This window comes from Eleutherodactylus coqui, chromosome 8 (assembly GCF_035609145.1).
Source record: "Eleutherodactylus coqui strain aEleCoq1 chromosome 8, aEleCoq1.hap1, whole genome shotgun sequence".
Classification (NCBI taxonomy): domain Eukaryota; kingdom Metazoa; phylum Chordata; class Amphibia; order Anura; family Eleutherodactylidae; genus Eleutherodactylus; species Eleutherodactylus coqui.
The window spans coordinates 133,186,707-133,206,317 of record NC_089844.1 but is presented as its reverse complement, the minus strand read 5'-3'; the positions used below and the strand labels follow the sequence as shown (position 1 = coordinate 133,206,317).

Here is a 19,611-nt window from a genome sequence, read left to right as displayed (position 1 = left end):
CATCTGTTGCTTTCACTGTTAACTCTTTCCTTGTAGGTCCTCCTTGACGTGCCCCCATTGTCAGAAACAAAGTAACACTTTTGATCCTTTCCTCTGCATCTCTCTACCAATCCCCTTGCCTCATACACGGTAAGAATAAATTCCTGACTGCATGGGGATCCCCCCCCCCCCCAATTGATATTTGAAGTCTGATTGCAGCTGATCTATACTGAATCTCCATTATATTAGAGACCCTCATCTAGTAGCACATTGGACCTCCTTTCAGAACTGTAGCACTTGGTTGTGGCATCCATCCACCTATCAAACATTTTTAGTACACTGAATGGTCACTTCATTAAAAACGCCCATCTAGTAGCGTGTTGGACCACCTTTGGCCTTCAGAACTGCAGCAATTTGGTGTCTATCCACGGGTATCGGAGGACCGAGAATGTGCCATGAAAACCTTCCCCGCACCTAACCTCTAAGGCCTCATGTCCATGGGGAAAATCAGGCCTGCTACAGATTCTCCATGGAGAATCCGTAGCGGGTCCCTCTTGCCCTGCGGACATGAACGCTGAAAAGAAGAATTAACTCGCCTCTTGCACGCTCCGGATCTTCCCTTCGTCGCAGCCAGATCTTTCTTCGGCTCGGCGGATGCGCAGGATGACGTCGGTTGCGTGCCGCGCGCATGCGCCGGCCTGAAGAAAAAAGATCCGGCCGTGATGGAGAGAAGATCAAGCCGCGAAGAAGGGAAGATCCGGAGCAGGTGAGTATATTCTGATTTTGGTCTCCCGCGGATCCGGACGGCTTCCATAGGCTTCAATAGAAGCCTGCGGGAGCCGTCCCCGCGGGAGACCCGCACGAAAATGGAGCATGGTTCGGATTTTTTCATGTTCCATTTTTTTTTTTTTTTTTTTTAAATTCCCTTTTATTGACCATCCGCGGGTATTTATCTACCCGCGGGTGGTCAATGCATCCCTATGGGATGCGGATCCGCATGTGGGTGATCCGCTGCAGATTCTAAATCCTATTTTGCCCGTGGACATGAGGCCTAACAGGATGGCTCCATTGATTCATGCTGCTTGTGCTAAATTCTGACCTCCCATCAGCACGGTGCAACAGGAATTTGAATTCCTCTGACCAGGTGATATTATTCCACTGCTCTGTGATCCAATTTTTGCACTCTATTGCCCACTAAAGTCTCACACCTCTTATTCTCTTGGACAACCATGGTGCTGGAACTGGTCGTTTGCTGTTATAGCCCGTCCGTGCTAAGGAACGACGAGTTGCCATGTGCTTGACTGTGCACCACCTGTTTGTCATAGCGATTCTTGACATCCTCCTCTGACCCCTTTTGTCAGGGAGATGTTTATCTCCATGGGATCCCCTTTTTGCTGGTGGTTTTTTTTTCTTTGATCACACCATTTTCAATATACTCTCCACAGCACTGTGAATTCCTGGCCCCAGCTAGTCTAGTCCCAATGACCAGGACATGTTGGAAGTCACTCACATCGCTGGATTTTCCCATTATGGTGTGGATTCACCCTGAAACTAATCCACGGAAAACTTGTCACGTGCTCTTATGTTGCACTAAGCGGCCATGGGTCTAATTTTCATACAGGGAAGCTCCAGTTGTGGAAAGGCTGGTGTCTCCGATAAAGGGGCATTCAGTGTGTATGACCACCATGTATGGGCCCTGTACATGCAGTTCTGCTGGGTGAACATGGGATGAAACCCGGGCATTCTATAAACTGCCAGATGTGGTGCTGGATCTCTCCTGGAACGATTACAGATAATGTTTTTTTTGGATTGTTTTATGTTATTTCAGAGTTGCAGCTCTGTTTTTAAAGATTAGATCAGATTTAGAGAATTCTGTAATTCGTGTATTACCCTAATGAGTGATGCTAAGACATTGTGGTTTGCAGATACAATACTGATCCATTACTTAAGCAGATTATATGTATCCTCCAGATGCATCATCTGTTATGGGTCTACTAAGTGCTGCGTGTGGCTCCAGATGTCCTTGTGCTGAGCAGCTTTCTATGTTGGTCAGCTCTGATGTTGGCACCATATCTTGGCGTGGCCCATATCAAGCAGTGATATATTAAATATTAGGAAGTTTGAATTCCTTTTTCTGTTTTACCCTGTTAGATCCTCTGATTCTTTTGGGACAGGGTACACTAGAGGGGTCTTGCAGCCACTTATCTGCTCCCCTAATATTGAACATAAAAGTTTCAATATTTCAATAATGATCCTATTGTGTTCGCATTCCCATAAAATAACAATTCTGGAGCATCTTTTCTTAGAGCTTTTGCATTGTGCTTTACCTCTGTTACTCCTCCTGGAAAAGTATAACAAATTTGAAAACTGGGTATCGCCATTCTTTTTGTTTGTCCTTTATGTCACTGAACTTAAACTTTTTTTTTTTCCTGCTCTAATCCAAAGGCCTCTCTACGTGACTGTGGTTTATCAGGGGAAGTGCTCGCACTGCATGCGCATTGGTGTTGCTATCCCTTTATCCGGAAATGTGGTGCGTTTACGGGAATCCATATCAATGGAGACGAAGATTCCAACAGATCAGGTAAGTGAAGCCACTTCAGAAGAGGATCCAAGTGGCATGTTGGTAAGGGGAACCTGTCAGCACTTTCAAACCCAGTTTCAGCAGACTAATCAAATGCAGTAACAATGAGTTTAGCTTTCCATTAGAAAACATACCTACTGAAAAATTGGGGGACATTTCCTAAAGGCTGTACTCTTGGTGAATATTGGTGTAAAAAAAAGTTGCTAAAAATGTTGTGACTTTTCTTCCATTTGCATCTGCCATGCCACTTTTTTTTTTTTTTGGTTTAGGTGGGCCAGGCTTGACGGTAAAGGGTATAGCCATCCCAGACCCACAGATTTATGCATAATTTATGCCAATAATGTACACCTGGTCAGGACCACACATACATTTTTATGAAGATGCATGGAGCTGCCAGGATGCGTCACTTCAAGCATTCAGTCCGCCGGGGAAAATTTTGAGGACTGGACCATCTGTTCTGGCCGGAGTTTTCAGCACACACGTGCCCAACTCTGCTGCTACGTCCTGCATCCTCTTTGGACTGTAATGAAATTTCACATGTGCTACAAGTTCATGGCCCGGCGCGCATGCACAGATGGATGCAACAAATCTACTTACAAAAAGGATAAATAACCGGCACATGCACAGATCATTGATCCCTTTTGTGGGCAGAGTAGTCGCACCCATGTTGCACGTGCCGCTACGCAAAGTTCTAGCACATACGTGGACTTTCATATTGCTCTGCGGATGATGTAGGAAACAGCAGTAGTGTTGGGTGGGTTTATGCTAACAACTCTGGAAAAGATGGTCTGGATTGCATTGCAGATATTAGCATGTTGTGCCGGAAATGTTTAAACTGGTTTTCTGCAGGTTTGCTTGCCAATGCAAAGATAATAAACTCCTTGTTGGAAACTGTTGTAATTGAGTAGTCGGGTGCTATAATTGGCTTAATGGTCTTGAAAGTGCCGACAGGTTCCCTTTAAGAATGTAGAGGTTTGTTTGTCTGTTGTATACATTTTTATATTGCTTTCCCCGCTACACAGTAGTGAGCACCCAATAACATGATGGGATGTGTAGTCCATGTGACAAGAGCTGAACTACTTATAACCCTGTCAGTTTGGAGGCGGAGTCGGCCTCAATTAACATACCTTTAGGCCCGCTGTCCACTGACGTGATTTCACCTGTGGTAAATCGCCGGCGAATCACGCCGTTTGAAGCTTTCCATAGCGTTGTTATGGAAAGCGCCAGCCCCGTGTCCACGAGCAGAGAATCATAGCGATTCTCCGCTCGCGGCCAGCAATGCTCCGCATGCTGGGAATTGCCGCGATTCTCCCTGGTCAGCCTATCTGTCAGATTTGGCTGACCGCAGAGATTCGTCTGCCGGGTCCTGCTCCAGGGCGGCAGCTCCCGCGGCGGAGATTCGCCGCTGGACTTCGCAACGCCTGTGGACGGGGGGGGGGCTTAGGGTATAATAACCTGCACTGGACCTGCAGGGAAGGCGCGTTTTCTCTCTTTGCTGTGCACTGCCTGTGTCCGTCTTACATCTTTGCTTCTCTTCTTTTTCTTTCTCTTTCACTGCAGATAGTAATAACTGAAATGTATTTTGATGGCTTCCATCGCTCCTTCTCTGACACAGATGACTTGGATACTATCCAGGAGAGCGACTGTATATTTGCATTTGAGACCCCAGAGATCTACACCTCTGATGGGATCCTAGGCCAGAGAGGTAATGATATTGTAGAGTTGTGTAGGGCAAATGATCTACTGTACATCATTACTTTGAAGTTCTGGATACAGATACATGCACTCTTATTGTTCTATAACACTACACTTGTTTTTTTTGCTGTTTAACACAACATCACATAATGACTTGGGCAAGAGATGGTAAGTTATAGTAATTAGAACATTCTACACCTTGTAAGATATTGTTCTATGGCTCTGTTCATGCTACCAGTTATGTAACTTACTAACTGGTGATATACACTCAATGATCGCTTTGTTAGAAACATGGGCTCTGTTATGTTTGGAGCTTCCTTCTATGGAAACTGGACCCGTGATCTCAGAATGCAGCATGAAATCATGTGACAAGTTTTCCGTGGCTCAATTTTAATGTGAATGCATATTAGATTGGGAAAATCCAGCGATCTGAGAAATTTCCTTGAGGTCTGGTCATTAGTGCTAAAGTGGCTGGGATTTCACTACCAGCCTTGCAGGGTTTACTCATACAATGATGTGGAGAGCATACTGAGAAACAACTTGTGAGCAAAAGGGGTCAGAGGAGGATGTTGGGAATTGTTCTTGACCAACGGGTGCTGCAAAGACAAGCAAATTGATACTGTTATGGTCCTCTAAATAATGTGTCTAAGGATACGTTCACACGTAGTGAAAATGGTGCAAAAATACTGCAGATTTTGATGTGGATCCACAGCAGATTTCACCCTTTCAATTCGCACAGGCTTTGACTTGGTTCTGGTGCGAATTTTCTACTATGGAAAATCCGCACCATTTCTGCTACATGTGAACGTACCCTAAGTACACATCTTGTCGTTCCTCAGCATAGATCATCTATAACAGCAGGCGACCAATTCCATTGCTGTCTAAGAGAAGTAGCGAGGCTCCAGTGGGCAAAAGAGTGAGCAGCAGAAATTCATTGCGTGGTCAGATGAATCCAGATTGCTGTTTCACCATGCTGATGGGAGGTCAGACTTTGGTGCAAGCAGCTGGAATTGATGACCCCTTCCTGTTAGTTGGCCATAGCAGGTCTCAACCTCCATCTAATTTGTAGCAACTACAAGAAGCTTCCTGTCCGCAGGGGCCAATATTCCTGCAGAACAATTTCAACACTTAGTGGAATCTATGCCACAATGAATTACTTTGATTCGTAAGGCCAAGAAGGTTTAACGCCCTACTAGGTGGGATTCTATAAAGTGGCCATTCAATGTATGGGGAAGATGTGGTGTAAATAGAGCCTCAGTCGGCTGATAGGGAGTTGCCATTCATTGTTCTCTTTTTGTCTCTTGCAGGAGTCTGTGTGAACAATAACCAGAATTATATAAGGAATGGGATTGACCAGCATAGGTCTTCCCACTACTCTTCTGGCTCAAAGCGGCTTTCCATGAATAGGTTTGGAGTCGGAGATCGCATTGTAATTCTGGTGTGTAACAGGTCGTACAGTGGGCAGCATGGCAAAAGGTAGGCAACCTGGGCAGGCTGTCTCATGACTGTTCTGTATTATAATAATTTATAATCTTTTATGGTCTACTTTTGAATTCCTATAGGTTCGGTCAGCCATTCGTTCTACATTTGGAGAGAAACATAACATGGGACATCCTTCAAAAAGAAATCTTGGAGAAAATGCAGTATTCCTTGCGGCCCTCAGTCTGTGTTCAGGTGAGCAGTGTCTGCGTTTTACCCACTACTAATTTATGTCATGTGAAGCCCCATTTACACGGGAAGAATGTGGGTCATGAAATCCTGAACGGCCGCTGTGTTAAGTGAATGGAGAGGGGTGGGGGAGCGCAAGAATGGAAATCTCCAGCCGTCCCGCAGTGAGCCAGCGATACTAGCTGCTGTGCAACAGCATGGGAGCGAGTGCATGCGGGGACGAGTGTCAGGCATCGTTTGCCCAACAGTCATCCTGTGTAAATGGGGCTTAAGAGATTAGCCCATTAATGACCTATTATGGATATATACTAGGGTTTGCTGGGGATTGCAGTATGGAGTAGACTCGGGAGACTATTGGCCCATTTACACTTAAAATTATCATTTAAATTTGAGCGATAATCATTCGGTGTAATCATGGAATCGCTCATTATTCATTTGCAAATTGTTATCGCCGACATCCTATCAACTATCGCTGGCTTCTTGTTGCGTGTAAAGGCTCCTCGCATCTGTCAGCAATGTCTTTTAGTGTAAAGGGTCTGCATGAGCGCTGATGACTTTAGCAGTGATGTCAGCACTCCTACAGTTGTTTAACCCCTTCAGTGGCAGGTTTAGGTAGTCTTCAGCACGTTTCAACACTGATTTTTAGTAGATTTTCCGGGCGTGCCACTAAAGGGGTTAAACACCTGTCGATTCGTGTAAAAGGGCCATTAATGAGTCTATGCCCAGTGACTATCAGCTGTTCATTACCGGCAGCTATAAGTGATGCAATTAGAGTGATGGCTCTGATGTTTACAATTTTAATGTTTAGTTGTTTTTTTTAACCCCCCCCCCCCCCCCCCATCTTCCAGACTTCACATAAAGAAATCAAAGCATAAAATAAACATGATTGATATCGCTGTGTCTGCAAAAGCCCAAGGTATCAAAAAATCGCAGTGTTGATCACACATGATGAATGCCATGAGGGAAAAAAAATTGCAATGCCAGAATTGTGGTTTTTGGGGAACTCTACCACTCAAGTTGAATAAAAAGTGATCCAAAAGCTGCATGTACTCCACTATGGTGCCAATAAAAACCTCCACTTGCTTCGCAGAAAAATAAGCCTGCACACAATATCCTAGATGAAAGAATAGTTTTAGGGGTCAGAATGTCTTTTTAAAGCTTGCTATTTTTCAAAGTAATATAAATTTAGATTAAGCTACCATGTCATTTGTACTGCACTTTGAACACTGTAAAAAAAGAAAAAAAAATTCCTCCCAAAAAATGGTGCAACTGCCTTTTTTTCCCCATTATACCACAAGTAGAAAGTAACTTTTTTACAATTCTAATATTGTACTATTATAAACATGCCACTCATCCCACAAAAAAAAAAAAAAAAGATTGTGTCAACTGAAAAATAATAGTTATAGTTCTTGTAATGCAGGGATGAAGAAGCAAGGGCAAAGAGAAAAAAATGGCCGGTCATTAATGAGTTAAACACAATGGTCTATTTATCTCCTCCAGCTCAGTCTTATTTACTTGAATGGGTCTGAGCTGTAATATTAAACATGGCCTGTGAGCAGGTGTGGTGCTGTACCTGGAAATAAAAGTAAACCTTGGTTTCTAATATCTTGCATACAATAATACCTAGTGGCTGATTAAGGGGACCAGTGGCCAGCGGCCTTGGTTCACCCAACTTGGGTTCCCCATGTCTGGAGCAAATCCACTGTCTGTGAAAATACACTTTCTAATAGTCCCAATATGTTTTGCCTCTAAGGTACGTTCACAGGTAGCAAATTTGGTGTATATTTTCTATATTGGAAAATTTTCACCAAAATCCACACCATTGGTGCAGATTTTAACACCTATCCGCCGCGAGGTGAAATCTGCTGCAGAATTTGACATTGTTTTTGGTGAGTAACTACATCAAAATGTTTGTGTGAATGTGCGCTAAGGGTTTGTTCACATGAATTCTGCAGCAGAATTTTCTGCGCCGACCCTGCCTTGTAGAAACGCAGCAGAAACTTGTGACTACTCTGCTGCGGATCTGCACAAGGATTTAGCCCTGTGAATGGGCAAAATCCATGCTGATCCACATGAAGAAATAACCTGTCACTTTCTATGGATCCGCACGGAAGCAATTCAAAATTTCCACAGGTGGATTTTGCCCATTGACGTTAATTGCGTGCGCGCCCTTACACTTTTTTTACAGGGCTAGCCAAGAAGGGGGACCGAACCTACCTACGTAGAATTTTCTAAAGAGGTCTTTCTTCACTTGAGGACCTTTCATATGGGATGACTGTTTTGGCCCAGAACCACCTAACAGCCATCCCAATGATGATCACTCCTGTGCTTTTACTGGAGTGATCGCACATAGAATGGATGCGGAGTGGGCCAGAGATCCTGCTGGCCGCCCACCACCACTTAAGGTAAATGGGCAGTTCATAGATGAACGATTGTCTGTTTATACAGGCCCATCGTCGTTTGGTTTTTATGCCTGCACGATCTAAACGACGATTGATTGTTCGTCATTCAGAATGTGCAGGCATTTACACTGATTACACTGTGCAACACTTTTTTGTAACCGATATGTAGGTGGTTTACAGTAATTTTAGTGCGCTGAATTCAAATATTCGGGGTTTTTTTCGTGCCACGTTAGGTTTTCCAATTATGGGGAATAACGTAATCCAGTTGTAGTTGTATTGCAATTTTTGGAAATATGCCTATACAATTAGTCCAGTAGTTCGCCATTAACCGTGCTTAATAAAAAGAATTACAAAAGTGATTGTGCAACTATTTTTGCAATAACTGCTGCACACCACGTGCTGACTGAACATTATAAGGGCAGGTTTATGTAACAGATAGGGTATGTTTCCACGTGGCGGAAACACTGCGAAATGTAGTGTTTTTTTCCCCCCTTTACTCCACTTAGAACTTATTAAAAGTTTTTCAGTACATTATATGGTAAATTGAATAGTACCATTGAAAAATACAACTTGTTCCACAAAAACCAAGCGCTCATAAATGTACGTTGATGGATAAATAAAGGAGATGTGCTTTTTTTTTTTTTTTTTTTTAAACAAAAAAATGCTTGGTCACTAAGGTGTTAACTTGAAAATGAGACGTGCTGCTAGTATTCAGTTTTACCAGTGTAATCAGAGGGTTTTAATTTTATAGAAACATATGGATTACTTTGTTACGTAAATTAAAAAAAAAAATTTGTTGCACAATGTAAACGTTCAAATTCCCATCATCCAGCAGCAATCTCAACAATGATCGTTTAGCGTAAAAGGGCCCTAAATCTTCAGTCCAGTGTCCAGACTCTGTAGGATGAGCTGAGAGATGGGATATGGGCAGCAGCCAGCAGCATTTAGATGAAGAACCTGCTGCTGTTGCTACTCTGGCTCTCTCTTCGGGACTCGCCCTCCTCTCCTCAGCTGTGCCTATTAGCCGCTGCCACGGCAGGCTGGGGTGCTGCAGTCCATCCTGTTCAGGTAAGAAGAGAGAGGAGTGGCGCTCCTTCTACTATTATTGTCCAGAGAGATTTAGGTTGGGTTCCCACGGGACAGAAATCCCACGGCTTGGCCGCACCGAAAAGCCGTGGGAGAGCCGCAGCTTCAAAACCCGCGGCACTTCGCTGCAGGTGTTGGAGCCATTTGGCTGCCGGCATTCCACTGCGTTTTTTTTTTCTCCCCATGGAGAGGACTGAGGCCGCAATGGTAAAAAAAAAAAGTTTGACATGCTGCTGCTGTCAATTCTACGCTGCATAGCCGGTTCCCCCCAACTAACAGGCCACCCCCGTGTGGACGACATTTTTGCAAAATCTCGTCCACATAGCTGGCTAATCCTGGGATTAGGAGCCACAGGCAAATTTGCCGCACAGAATTTCTGCGGCAAATCTGTCCCGTGTGAACCCAGCTATAACCTTCCTTGTAGGAAGCGGGATAAGGTGCTGCCTGTCCACTGATGTGAACCGTATAAAACGGACCGCGGCAATTAACCCCTTTCCGCTCCATGACGTACCGGTACACCATGGAGCGGCAGGCTATGTATGAAGAGAGGTTGCGTGGCAACCTCTCTTCATACAGTGCAGGCGTCAGCTGTTTATAAGAGCTGACACCCGCGGGCAATAGCCGCTATCGGCCGTTCGGTCGATCGCGGCTATTAACCATTTAAATGCCCTGAACAATGTTCAGGGGTCCCGCACGGCAACCCCCATGGTGAAATCGGGGGAGCCGTGCAGGTGTCATGGCAGCCGGGAGCCTAATGAAAGGCCCCAGGGCTGCATTACCAGACTGCCTATCAAGCCATCCCCGTGGGGTGGCTTGATAGACTGCCTGTTAAATTGCAGTATGACGTAATGCTATAGCATTACGTCATACTGCAGAAGCGATCAAAGCATCGCATGTTAAAGTCCCCCAGGGGGACTTCAAAGTTAAAAAAAAAATCACTGAAGTTTTTTTTAAGGCTGGGTTCACAAAGGGCAGATTTACTGTGGTTTTGCCACGGATTGCCGTTGCATATAGGCTCTGCGGCAAAACCGCTGCATTTGCAGTGCAATGCAGCACAAATGAGATTTGCCAAAAAGCTGTTCTCGCAGGACAAATTTTTTTCGCACAGCCGCAGTGCGGAAATGCAACTGCGTCGCGGTTTTAAAAGATGCAGCATGTCCATTCTTTGGTCTTTTCCACGGCGCTTTTTTGTCCATAGACCTCTATGGACGCAGCCAAAACCACACCAAATACGCGACAAAAAGTTAAAAAGCGCTGCGGAAAAAAACGCTTGCGGATTTTTCCGCACGAAAATCCGCAAGCCGAAATTAACCCTTGAAGCGGTTTTGCCGCAGAATCAGTTCTTTTGCGGCAAAACCGCAACGGAAAAACCGCGGCAAAACCGCGGCAAATCCGTCCTGTGTGAACCCAGCCTAATTGTAAAAAAAAAAGTTATAAAACTTTAAATCACCCCCTTTTGCCATATCTATTATTAAAAAATCGAAATTATAAAACAAAAATATGTATTTGATATCGCCGCGTCCGTAAAAGTCCGATCTATCAAAGTAGTGCATAATTTTTCCCGCACGGTGAACATCGTCCATAAAAAATAAAAACTGCCAGAATCGCACTTTTTTAGTTACCCTGTCTCCCAAAAAAACGCAAGAAAAAGCGATCAAAAAGTCGTATGTACTCCAAATTGATACTATCGGAAACTACAGGACATCCCGCAAAAAATGAGCCCTTGCTCAACTACGTCGACGGAAAATTAAAAAAGTTATTGCGCGCACACAATGACCGCAGAAAATAATTGAAAAAAATTAAATGTCTTTGAAAAAAAAAAAAAAGAGTAGTATAGTAAGAAAAAACCTATACAAGTTTGGTATTGTAGTAATCGTACCGACCCATAGAATAAAGTTATCATGTCTCTTTTGTTGCCATTTGTGCGCAGTAGAAACAAGACGCAACGAAAGATGACGGAATGTCGTTTTGTTTTTCATTTTACTCCACTTAGAATTTTTTAAAAGTTTTTCAGTACATTATATGGTACAGTAAATGGCACCATTGAAAAATACAACTCGTCCTGCAAAACACAAGCCCTCATACAGCGACGTCGATGGATAAATAAAGGAGTTATGAATTTTTTGAAGGGGGGAGGAAAAAACGAAAATGGAAAAAGAAAAAGGCTGCGTCATTAAGGGGTTAAAGGGAAAACTTAAAAGATGTGGACATAGAAGGCGTAACTCCCATAAAACAGTATTCCGATGAGTAATTAACCCAGTTCTTTATTAGATGATTAAAACGGCCAATATAACGTGTTTTGGTGACGCAGACCCTTCTTCAGAAACTACTGTAAAGCGCATCGCATATCTCGAACGTTTCTTATATCCACGCTACAAGTCTGAAGAACAGCGGCACACCTTCCTGATGTGCTCTTGTTTTTTTTAAAACTAGAAAATTGCATGCGCCAACTAATCACTGGCTTGTGTATTAGTGGGTTGGGGCTGGCAACGTTACAGCTGCCTAGTGTTGTATAGAGAGCGGCAAGAGTAGAGGTAGATAGGGGTAATTTGGTGCTTGTCGGCTCCCCCCTGACGCCTCGGCCCGGGGTGGCTGCCCTTATCGCTCTCATTATAATTCACCATTGATCATACCGTTCAGACTATTGACGTGTTGCAGTATACATCTCTTACAGGCTGCTTGGGTAACACTTATTCTCTGTGCAGTAGGTAGAGGACTCTCGTTAAAGGCTATTGTGTAGGTTTTCTCCTAGTGACCTTTAGAGGCCTTTTCATATTATTTCTGAACTATTGATGACCTATCCTCATGATAGGTCATCAATTATTGGTTAGCAGGGGTCTGCTGATCGGGACCCACACTGATCAGCTGGTAACCGGGCCGATGTCTGTGTGTACGGTATTGGAAACGGAGGGCTTTATACACATTGCAGCACCCTCAGTTAATATTGCAGTTACTCTTCCCATTGAATTCTGTCTGAGCGGCTGACCTCTGCTAATCAACTATTGATGATCTATTCTAAGAATACGTCATAAATGCTTTAGAAGTGAATAACCCTTTAAGGATTATGATGGACCTTTATGGGGGATTCAGTTCTAATAAGTACATATTGTTGTCATATTGCGTGTTTGATGTTTACCAGGCGTTCACACCTTGCTTATATTTTGTGTTCTTTGAATACTAGGTGTGTCCATTCAGCCTTCGGGTGGTTACTGCTGTCGGAATAACTTACCTCTTACCTCAGGAAGAAAAACCTCTGTGCCACCCCACAGTCGAAAGGTAAATCCTGACCCTAAGTTTCTTATTTCATATGATGCCGAAGTACGTGATGATTTATGGCAACCTGGGACGCTAGAAAGGACCAGGGTGAAGACTGTGTGAAAACGCACAAAATGTATTAAGAGGCGTGTGCCTCTTGAAAAAGTGAAGTGTACTCCAACATATTTGTGTTTCTTTTGTTGAAGACTGGTGTGCGAATCGCCATTTCTAATGAATCTGGCTGTAGACTTGATAAGTGAACAATTTCTGTATTTCCCAAACTTCATCTTAAGGGCCCTTTAAGCACGAACAACAGTCACTTAGAAAAGTTGTTAAAGCTTAAGAACGTCAGTCGTTCACTTGCTTTTACACAAAGCAATGATTGTTCATTAGTAGTTCGCTGGGATATTGGTCATAGAGGGGGTCTCCGTGCAAATTCAAATACGAACGACTGACTTTACACCAGATGACTTCTGATCAGCTGGTGATTTGTTTCAGCTTACCAACAAATAAAAGAATAGCGATCTACCGCTCTTCACATGGTAGGTGGCTGTGTTTACAATAAATGATTATTGTTTAATTCTGCTTTAAGTGATATATTTGGATGATAGTTGTCCTGTGTTAAGGTACCTTTTAAGTATCGTTGTTCTGGGAAAATATTTACTGCATTCTCATATGTAACATATCTTTGTATTTCAGGGCTCTTAAATCCTGTGGTATTGGTGGGGCTGCCCATGTAAAGCTGGTGGTGGAATGGGACAGAGAAACTAAAGAATAGTGAGTACAAAGATACACCATACACCCTGTTAATAGATTAATCAGAGTCGGTTAAGGCCCTTTTACACGGGCTGACAGTTGTTTGGACGAGCGCTGATGTCACCGCTAAGGTCGCCAGCAGTCGTGCAGTGCATTCAAACTGAGAGACTTGACGGCAGCTCGCAGGCTTCTCGCCCACATCTCACTCAGCGCCTTCCCACTCCTATAGGGGAAGCGCTGAGCGGGCATTTACATGGAATGATAAGCCAACGGGCTAACAAGGTTTTTTAAGCTGACTGAAGTGAGTGATTTTATTTATTTTTTTCCCCCTGCATTCACCCTGAACGATTATCGCTCAAATTCGTTCAAACTTTGAATGATAATCGTTGTGTGTAAATGGGCCTTAAGGGGGCTTTCTTAATAAAGACAATCCCTTTCTATAAACCCTATTAGGACAGAAAAATCTTATAGAAAAGATCATTGCAAACTAATGGAACGACTAACAGAGGAGACCTCCAGATCTGGAGGGCTTGGCTCACTCTTATATGACAAGGTCGTCCATTCAATTGTATGGCCGCCTGCAGACGGGCGGAAATTCCACGGCGGGATTTCCGTCGCTGGAAGCCTGCATAGAATTGCATTAACAAACGCAATCCTATGCAGACAGAATGCACAGAAACGTCACTCACCTGCCGCCGGCCTCGGTCTGTGCATGCGCTGGCAGCTGGCACATGAAAGAGCCGGGGCGTGGGTGAGTACGTGCCGCTCTCTGCAGGCGCTCTGCTCGGGTCCCGCGGCAAGAATCCTCGCTGCTGGATCCGACCTGCCCGTCTGCAGGCGGCCTATGGCACTCCACAGCTTTCTCTCTGATACCCCCTTATGAAGTCCAGGAATGAGGAGACAACCCCTTTTGGAACCAGTACCCATGAAAAGACTATGTACCAAAGCATAACATTTAAAGGGCCACTAACTTTTCAGGCAACTTATGCTCATCTTCAAGCTTTAGGTAGTTTAATCATTTCTGTAAAAATTTTTATTGCTTTACCAAACATGTTTGAAGTGGCTGCCACTAGGGGTCTCCCTTCCATCTTCTCTGCAGTCCACTCTGTCATTGGGTACAGAGCTTCTGTAGTAACAAGGGTACAGGATCAGTTCTGCCGCCGACTGGGTGAATTGCAGGGTTGCAGCACTGGATCGCTAAGGACCAGTAAATGCTGCTGTAGTTATTTTCTGACAACTGTACCTGCCGTCAAAGTTTAAAAAGAGGTTTTGCAGAGTCGGTCTCCATAGGTCAGAGAGGCTGACCTACCTACGCACTATTAGATGTATGCTTTTAATGTTATCGCTGGCCAGTGTATTTGACTCTCTAATTTTGGAGTATTTTAGCTGGTGAATATTTTGTTCTTATGGCAGGAAGGAAATTATATTATACATTTAGTTCTCTTCAAACTGCTGTTCATCTCATCCATTTACTCAATTTTTTTGTTTTTGTGTTTTTGACTATCGTTTTAATCGGAACATGTATTCTGCAGGCAGCAGGTTACAGAGCAGGAGGAGGCGAGGAGATGATTTATAACTTTGTGGTAAAAGATTCAGTATAACTTGTATTTCATTTCCATCTCTGCGTATTCTGATCTTGCAGGTCCAGTGGGCGGTCCTATCAGTGATTGACCGTTATTTCCGTATGCACAGTCCTACAAAGATAACGGTCAGTCAGTGATGAGGCGGCCCATAGAAGGTCTAAGTAAAGAGCCCGATATAAATGAATTAAACACAATTGGATATCAATCTGCTCATCTCCTCCTGCTGTATAACCTCATGTCTGTAGTTTGGACGGCTTGCTCAAGTTGAAAGGTTTTCTTTAAAGGGCCATTAAACTCTATATTGGTAAGCACTTGTAATATAATGGTATAATCTCCTTCACCACATGTTAGTTTCTCTGAGAAGTGCATAATATTTAGTATCTAAAGTCATGTAGATCAGTTTTATCCCAGTGCAGTGCTCCCTGAAACGTGACTATCTAGTTGCAGAACTACAACCTGCAGCATGCCTGTGGTGGCCGGGATTTAAAAGAAAAAAGTCCATTAATAAAGTTAAGACCTCTTACATGGGTTGTTGTCAACATTTAAATGGGCCTTGAGGATTTCCAAGAAACTGTAGATGTGAATTTAAGTAGTGATCATAGGGGGCAGGGCTTTTTATGGCCATTCTACCAATTATCCTATTGAAGTACATATCAGCCAGAAACCAGTAGACTGCATTCAGCTGCAAAGCAGTGAGATGACGTAGGATATACTTTTAGATTTAGTACCCCTTTAACCCCTTCAGTGGCAGTCCTGGAAAGTTCCCGGGACTAGCTCTACTGCCCATAGTAATATAGCCCGGAAGATTTCTTTGTAATTTTTTTTTTTACTTTGTAAAAAAATTAAAAATAAAATTACACATGTGGTACCTGTTCATAATGACCCAGAGAAGGAGGTTAGTACCGTATTTTTCGCCTTATAAGACGCATCGGTCTATAAGACGCACCCCCGTTTTAGAGCGGGAAAATAGGGGGAAAAAAATCATTACTCGCCTCCCCCGGCGTTCTGCGGCGCTGCTGCAGGCTGTCGCTCCCTCCTGGTCCCCGGCAGAGCATTGCTTTCTGGATGCAGGGCTTGAAATCCCCGCCTCCAGAAAGCTAATACTGTGATTGGCTAAAACATGCCGTCAGCCAATCACAGCCATTCAATGACATTGAATGGCTGTGATTGGCTGAAGGTGCACGTGTGTTAGCCAATCACAGCCATTCAATGATGTCATGAGGCGGGGATTTCAAGCCCCGCGTACAGAAAGCCATTAATGCTCTGACCAGGAGGGAGCGACAGCCTGCAGCAGTGCCGCAGAATGCCGGGGGAGGTGAGTAATGATTTTTTTTTTTGACAGGAGGAGAGAAATCTTCTAACTGATCGCACATTTGTTCGTGCGATCGCGAATTTAACGCGCAATTGCGCTAAATAACGCGTCCGCGCGTTAAATTCGCGATCGCGCTAAAAATGGCGATCGGAAGAAATTTTCGGCACATTCGCTTTATGAGACGCAGGAACTTTTCCCCTCCGCTTTGGAGGCAGAAAAAGTGCGTCTTATAAAGCGAAAAATACGGTACATTATTTAATCTGCAGGGTACACGGCATTTTTTTTTTTTAGGTGAGGCTAAATTAGCTTTTTTTGCAAATCACCATACAAAAAATGGAATAGAAAGTGATCAAAATTCTGCACAGATCAACAAATGTTACTAATAAAAAGTACAACTCATCCCACAAAATAAAAACCCTTACACAGCTCCTTTGATATTAAAATGCTAGGGGTCTTTAAATGCAGTGATAAAAAAAAAAAATTTGCGAAAAAGAAAAAAACTATTACAATTTGGTATTGGCATAATCGTACTGGCCTGTAGAATTACTTTAATACATTATTTATACGGCTCAGAGAATGCAGTGAAAAATAAAAACCATGCCAGAATTACAGATTTTTTTAATCTTGTCCCTAGAAAAAAATAAATAAAAAGCGATCAAAATTTTACATGTTCCTAAAAATTAGATACTAGATTAGATCCCAAAAATGAAGACTGGAGTTCATCCTGCAAAAAACAAGCCCTTCTAGAGCTCTGGCAATGGGAAAATAAAATTAATAGGCTCTTGGAATGTGGCGACGCAGAAGCAAACCTTTTAAGAAAAAAAAATGTTTTAAATGTACAAAAATAGCAAAACATAAAAACTGTATAAACGTGGTATTGCCAGAATTGTGCTGACTCAGAGAATAACGTTATCACATTCATTATTCTGCACGCTGAACGCCGTAAAAATGAAATCTAAAAAAACAAATGGCAGAATTTCTCTTTTTTCCCCAATCTCCCTACAAATGTTTTTACAAAAGTTATGCAATACATTATATATACCCAAAAAGTATGCCATCAAAAAGTACAACTTTTCCCGCAAAAAACAAGCCCTCCTATGGCTGTGTCAATGGAAAAATGAAAAAGTTATGGCTGTTGGAACGCGACTGGAAAATTAGTTGAAATTAAATGAATGGCCCATTTAATAAAAACCTGCCCTGGTAGGTCTGACAGGGGGGTAAGAAACCCGCCACTCAAGGGGTTAAAGGAAAACTGTCACCAGGTTCATACTGCCCGAACTGCTCCTTCCGGGTTGGATCTTTAAGGTACACACCCACAATTCAAAAAAAGGTTGGGATGCTGTAAAATGTAAGTAAGTAAATGTAGAGAAAAAAATGGAATGCAATGATTATGATATTTCGTATAACCAGATCTCGTTCACAGTACAACATAGAAGATACCAGAAGGCGACATTTTTTCATTTCATTTTAAAAATTAACTCTCCTAGAAATTGATGGCAGCAACACATCTCTCAAAAGTAGGGGCAGGGCCCTGTCTACCACTGTGTAGCGTCCCCTCTTCTTTTTACAACAGTCTGGGGAGGGATGAGACCAGTTGCTGGAGTTTTCGGAGAGGAATGTTGTCCCATTCTTATCTGATGTAGGATTCTAGCTGCTCATCAGTCCTGCGTCGTCTCTGCCAGATTTTTAGTTTAATTGCACTTTAATTATTTAAATTGTTTAATTTTAATAGATTGCACTGATAAAACTGAATGATAGCAGCACATCTCATTTTCAAACTATTTAACCACTTGGTGACCAAGTTTTTTCCCCCTCGTTTTAAAAAAATCGTAACACCTTTATTTTTTTCTTCGCCGTAGCTGTATGAGGGCTTGTATTTTGCAGGACGAGTTGTATTTTTCACTGGTACTATCCCTGAAATTCCGTCACCTTTTAGTGCATCTCGTTTTTATGGCCTACAAACTGCAACAAAACTGACATGATAACTTTATTGTATGGGTCAGTACGGTTACTACAATATCAACCTTTTTTTTTTTTTTTTAAGCACAATGTTGACCGTGTGTAAATAGTATGTTACTTTGATAGGTTGGACTTCTCCGGGCACAGCGATACCAAACATTTTTGTCTGTTTATGATTTTGATTCTTTTATTTAGTCTAACCAATGACCTGTAAAAACAGAGTTCATTAATTACAACTTACTAGTGGATGATCCGAGTATTTACGCCACATGGAAACATACCCTATCTGTTACATAAACCTACCCTTATAGTGTTCAGTCAGCACACGGTGTGTAACAGTGATTGCGAAATAGTTGTGCAATCACTTTTGTTCTTTTTTTATTAACCCGTTAGTGACGGAGCTTTTTTTCTTTTTTCCATTTTTGTTTTTTCCTACTCCCTTTTAAAAAATCGTAGCTCCTTTATTTATCCATCGACGTCGCTGTATGAGGGCTTGTTTTTTGCGGGCCGAGTTGTATTTTTCAATGGCACTATTTATTGTACCATATAATTTACTGAAAAACTTTTTAAAAATTCTAAGCGGAGAGAAATGGAAAAAAAACGACATTCCACCATCTTTCGGTGCTTCCTGTTTCTACGGCGCACAAACTGCAACAAAAACGACCTGATATTTGTATTCTATGGGTCAGTACGATTACTACGATACCAAACTTATATAGTATTGTTTTTGCTGTAGTACTTGTATTTTTTTTTAAGACATTTAATTTTTTTCAATTATTTTCTGCGGTCGTTTTGTGCGCAATAACTTTTTTATTTTTTCGTCGACGTAGTTGAGCAAGGGCTCATTTTTTGCGGGATGTCCTGTAGTTTCCGATAGTATCAATTTGGAATACATACGACTTTTTGATCGCTTTTTATTGCGTTTTTTTGATGGGAGACAGGGTAACTAAAAAAGTGTATTTCTGGCGTTCTTTATTTTTTTTTTTTTTTGGACGACGTTCACCGTGCAGAAAAAATAGTGCACTACTTTGCATAGATCGGACTTTTACGGACGCGGCGATATCAAATACATATTTTTATTTTATGATTTAGATTTTTTAAGAATAGATATGGCAAAAGGGGGGTGATTTAAACTTTTATAACCTTTTTTTTTTTAACAATTAAAATGTAAAAAAATTTTTTTTTTTTTTTTAACTTTACTTTGAAGTCCCCCTGGGGGACCTTAACATGCGATGCTTTGATCGCTCCTGCAGTATGACGTAATGCTATAGCATTACGTCATACTGCTTTTTGACAGGCAGTCTATCAAGCCACCCTGTGTGGATTGCTTGATAG

General features: G+C 42.5%; 1 protein-coding gene across 2 annotated transcripts in view; it reads left to right on the top strand.

The window, feature by feature from the left end:
- The window catches only part of USP31 (ubiquitin specific peptidase 31), a 56,489-nt gene that overhangs the window by 15,855 nt on the left and 21,023 nt on the right, over positions 1-19,611 (top strand). For both annotated transcript variants that reach the window (XM_066576411.1, XM_066576410.1), the window contains exons 4-10: positions 37-129; positions 2,425-2,560; positions 4,121-4,265; positions 5,563-5,731; positions 5,818-5,929; positions 12,593-12,687; positions 13,366-13,443. In XM_066576411.1, coding sequence (XP_066432508.1) covers positions 37-129; positions 2,425-2,560; positions 4,121-4,265; positions 5,563-5,731; positions 5,818-5,929; positions 12,593-12,687; positions 13,366-13,443 — 828 coding nt within the window. The remainder of the gene's footprint in view (positions 1-36; positions 130-2,424; positions 2,561-4,120; positions 4,266-5,562; positions 5,732-5,817; positions 5,930-12,592; positions 12,688-13,365; positions 13,444-19,611) is intronic.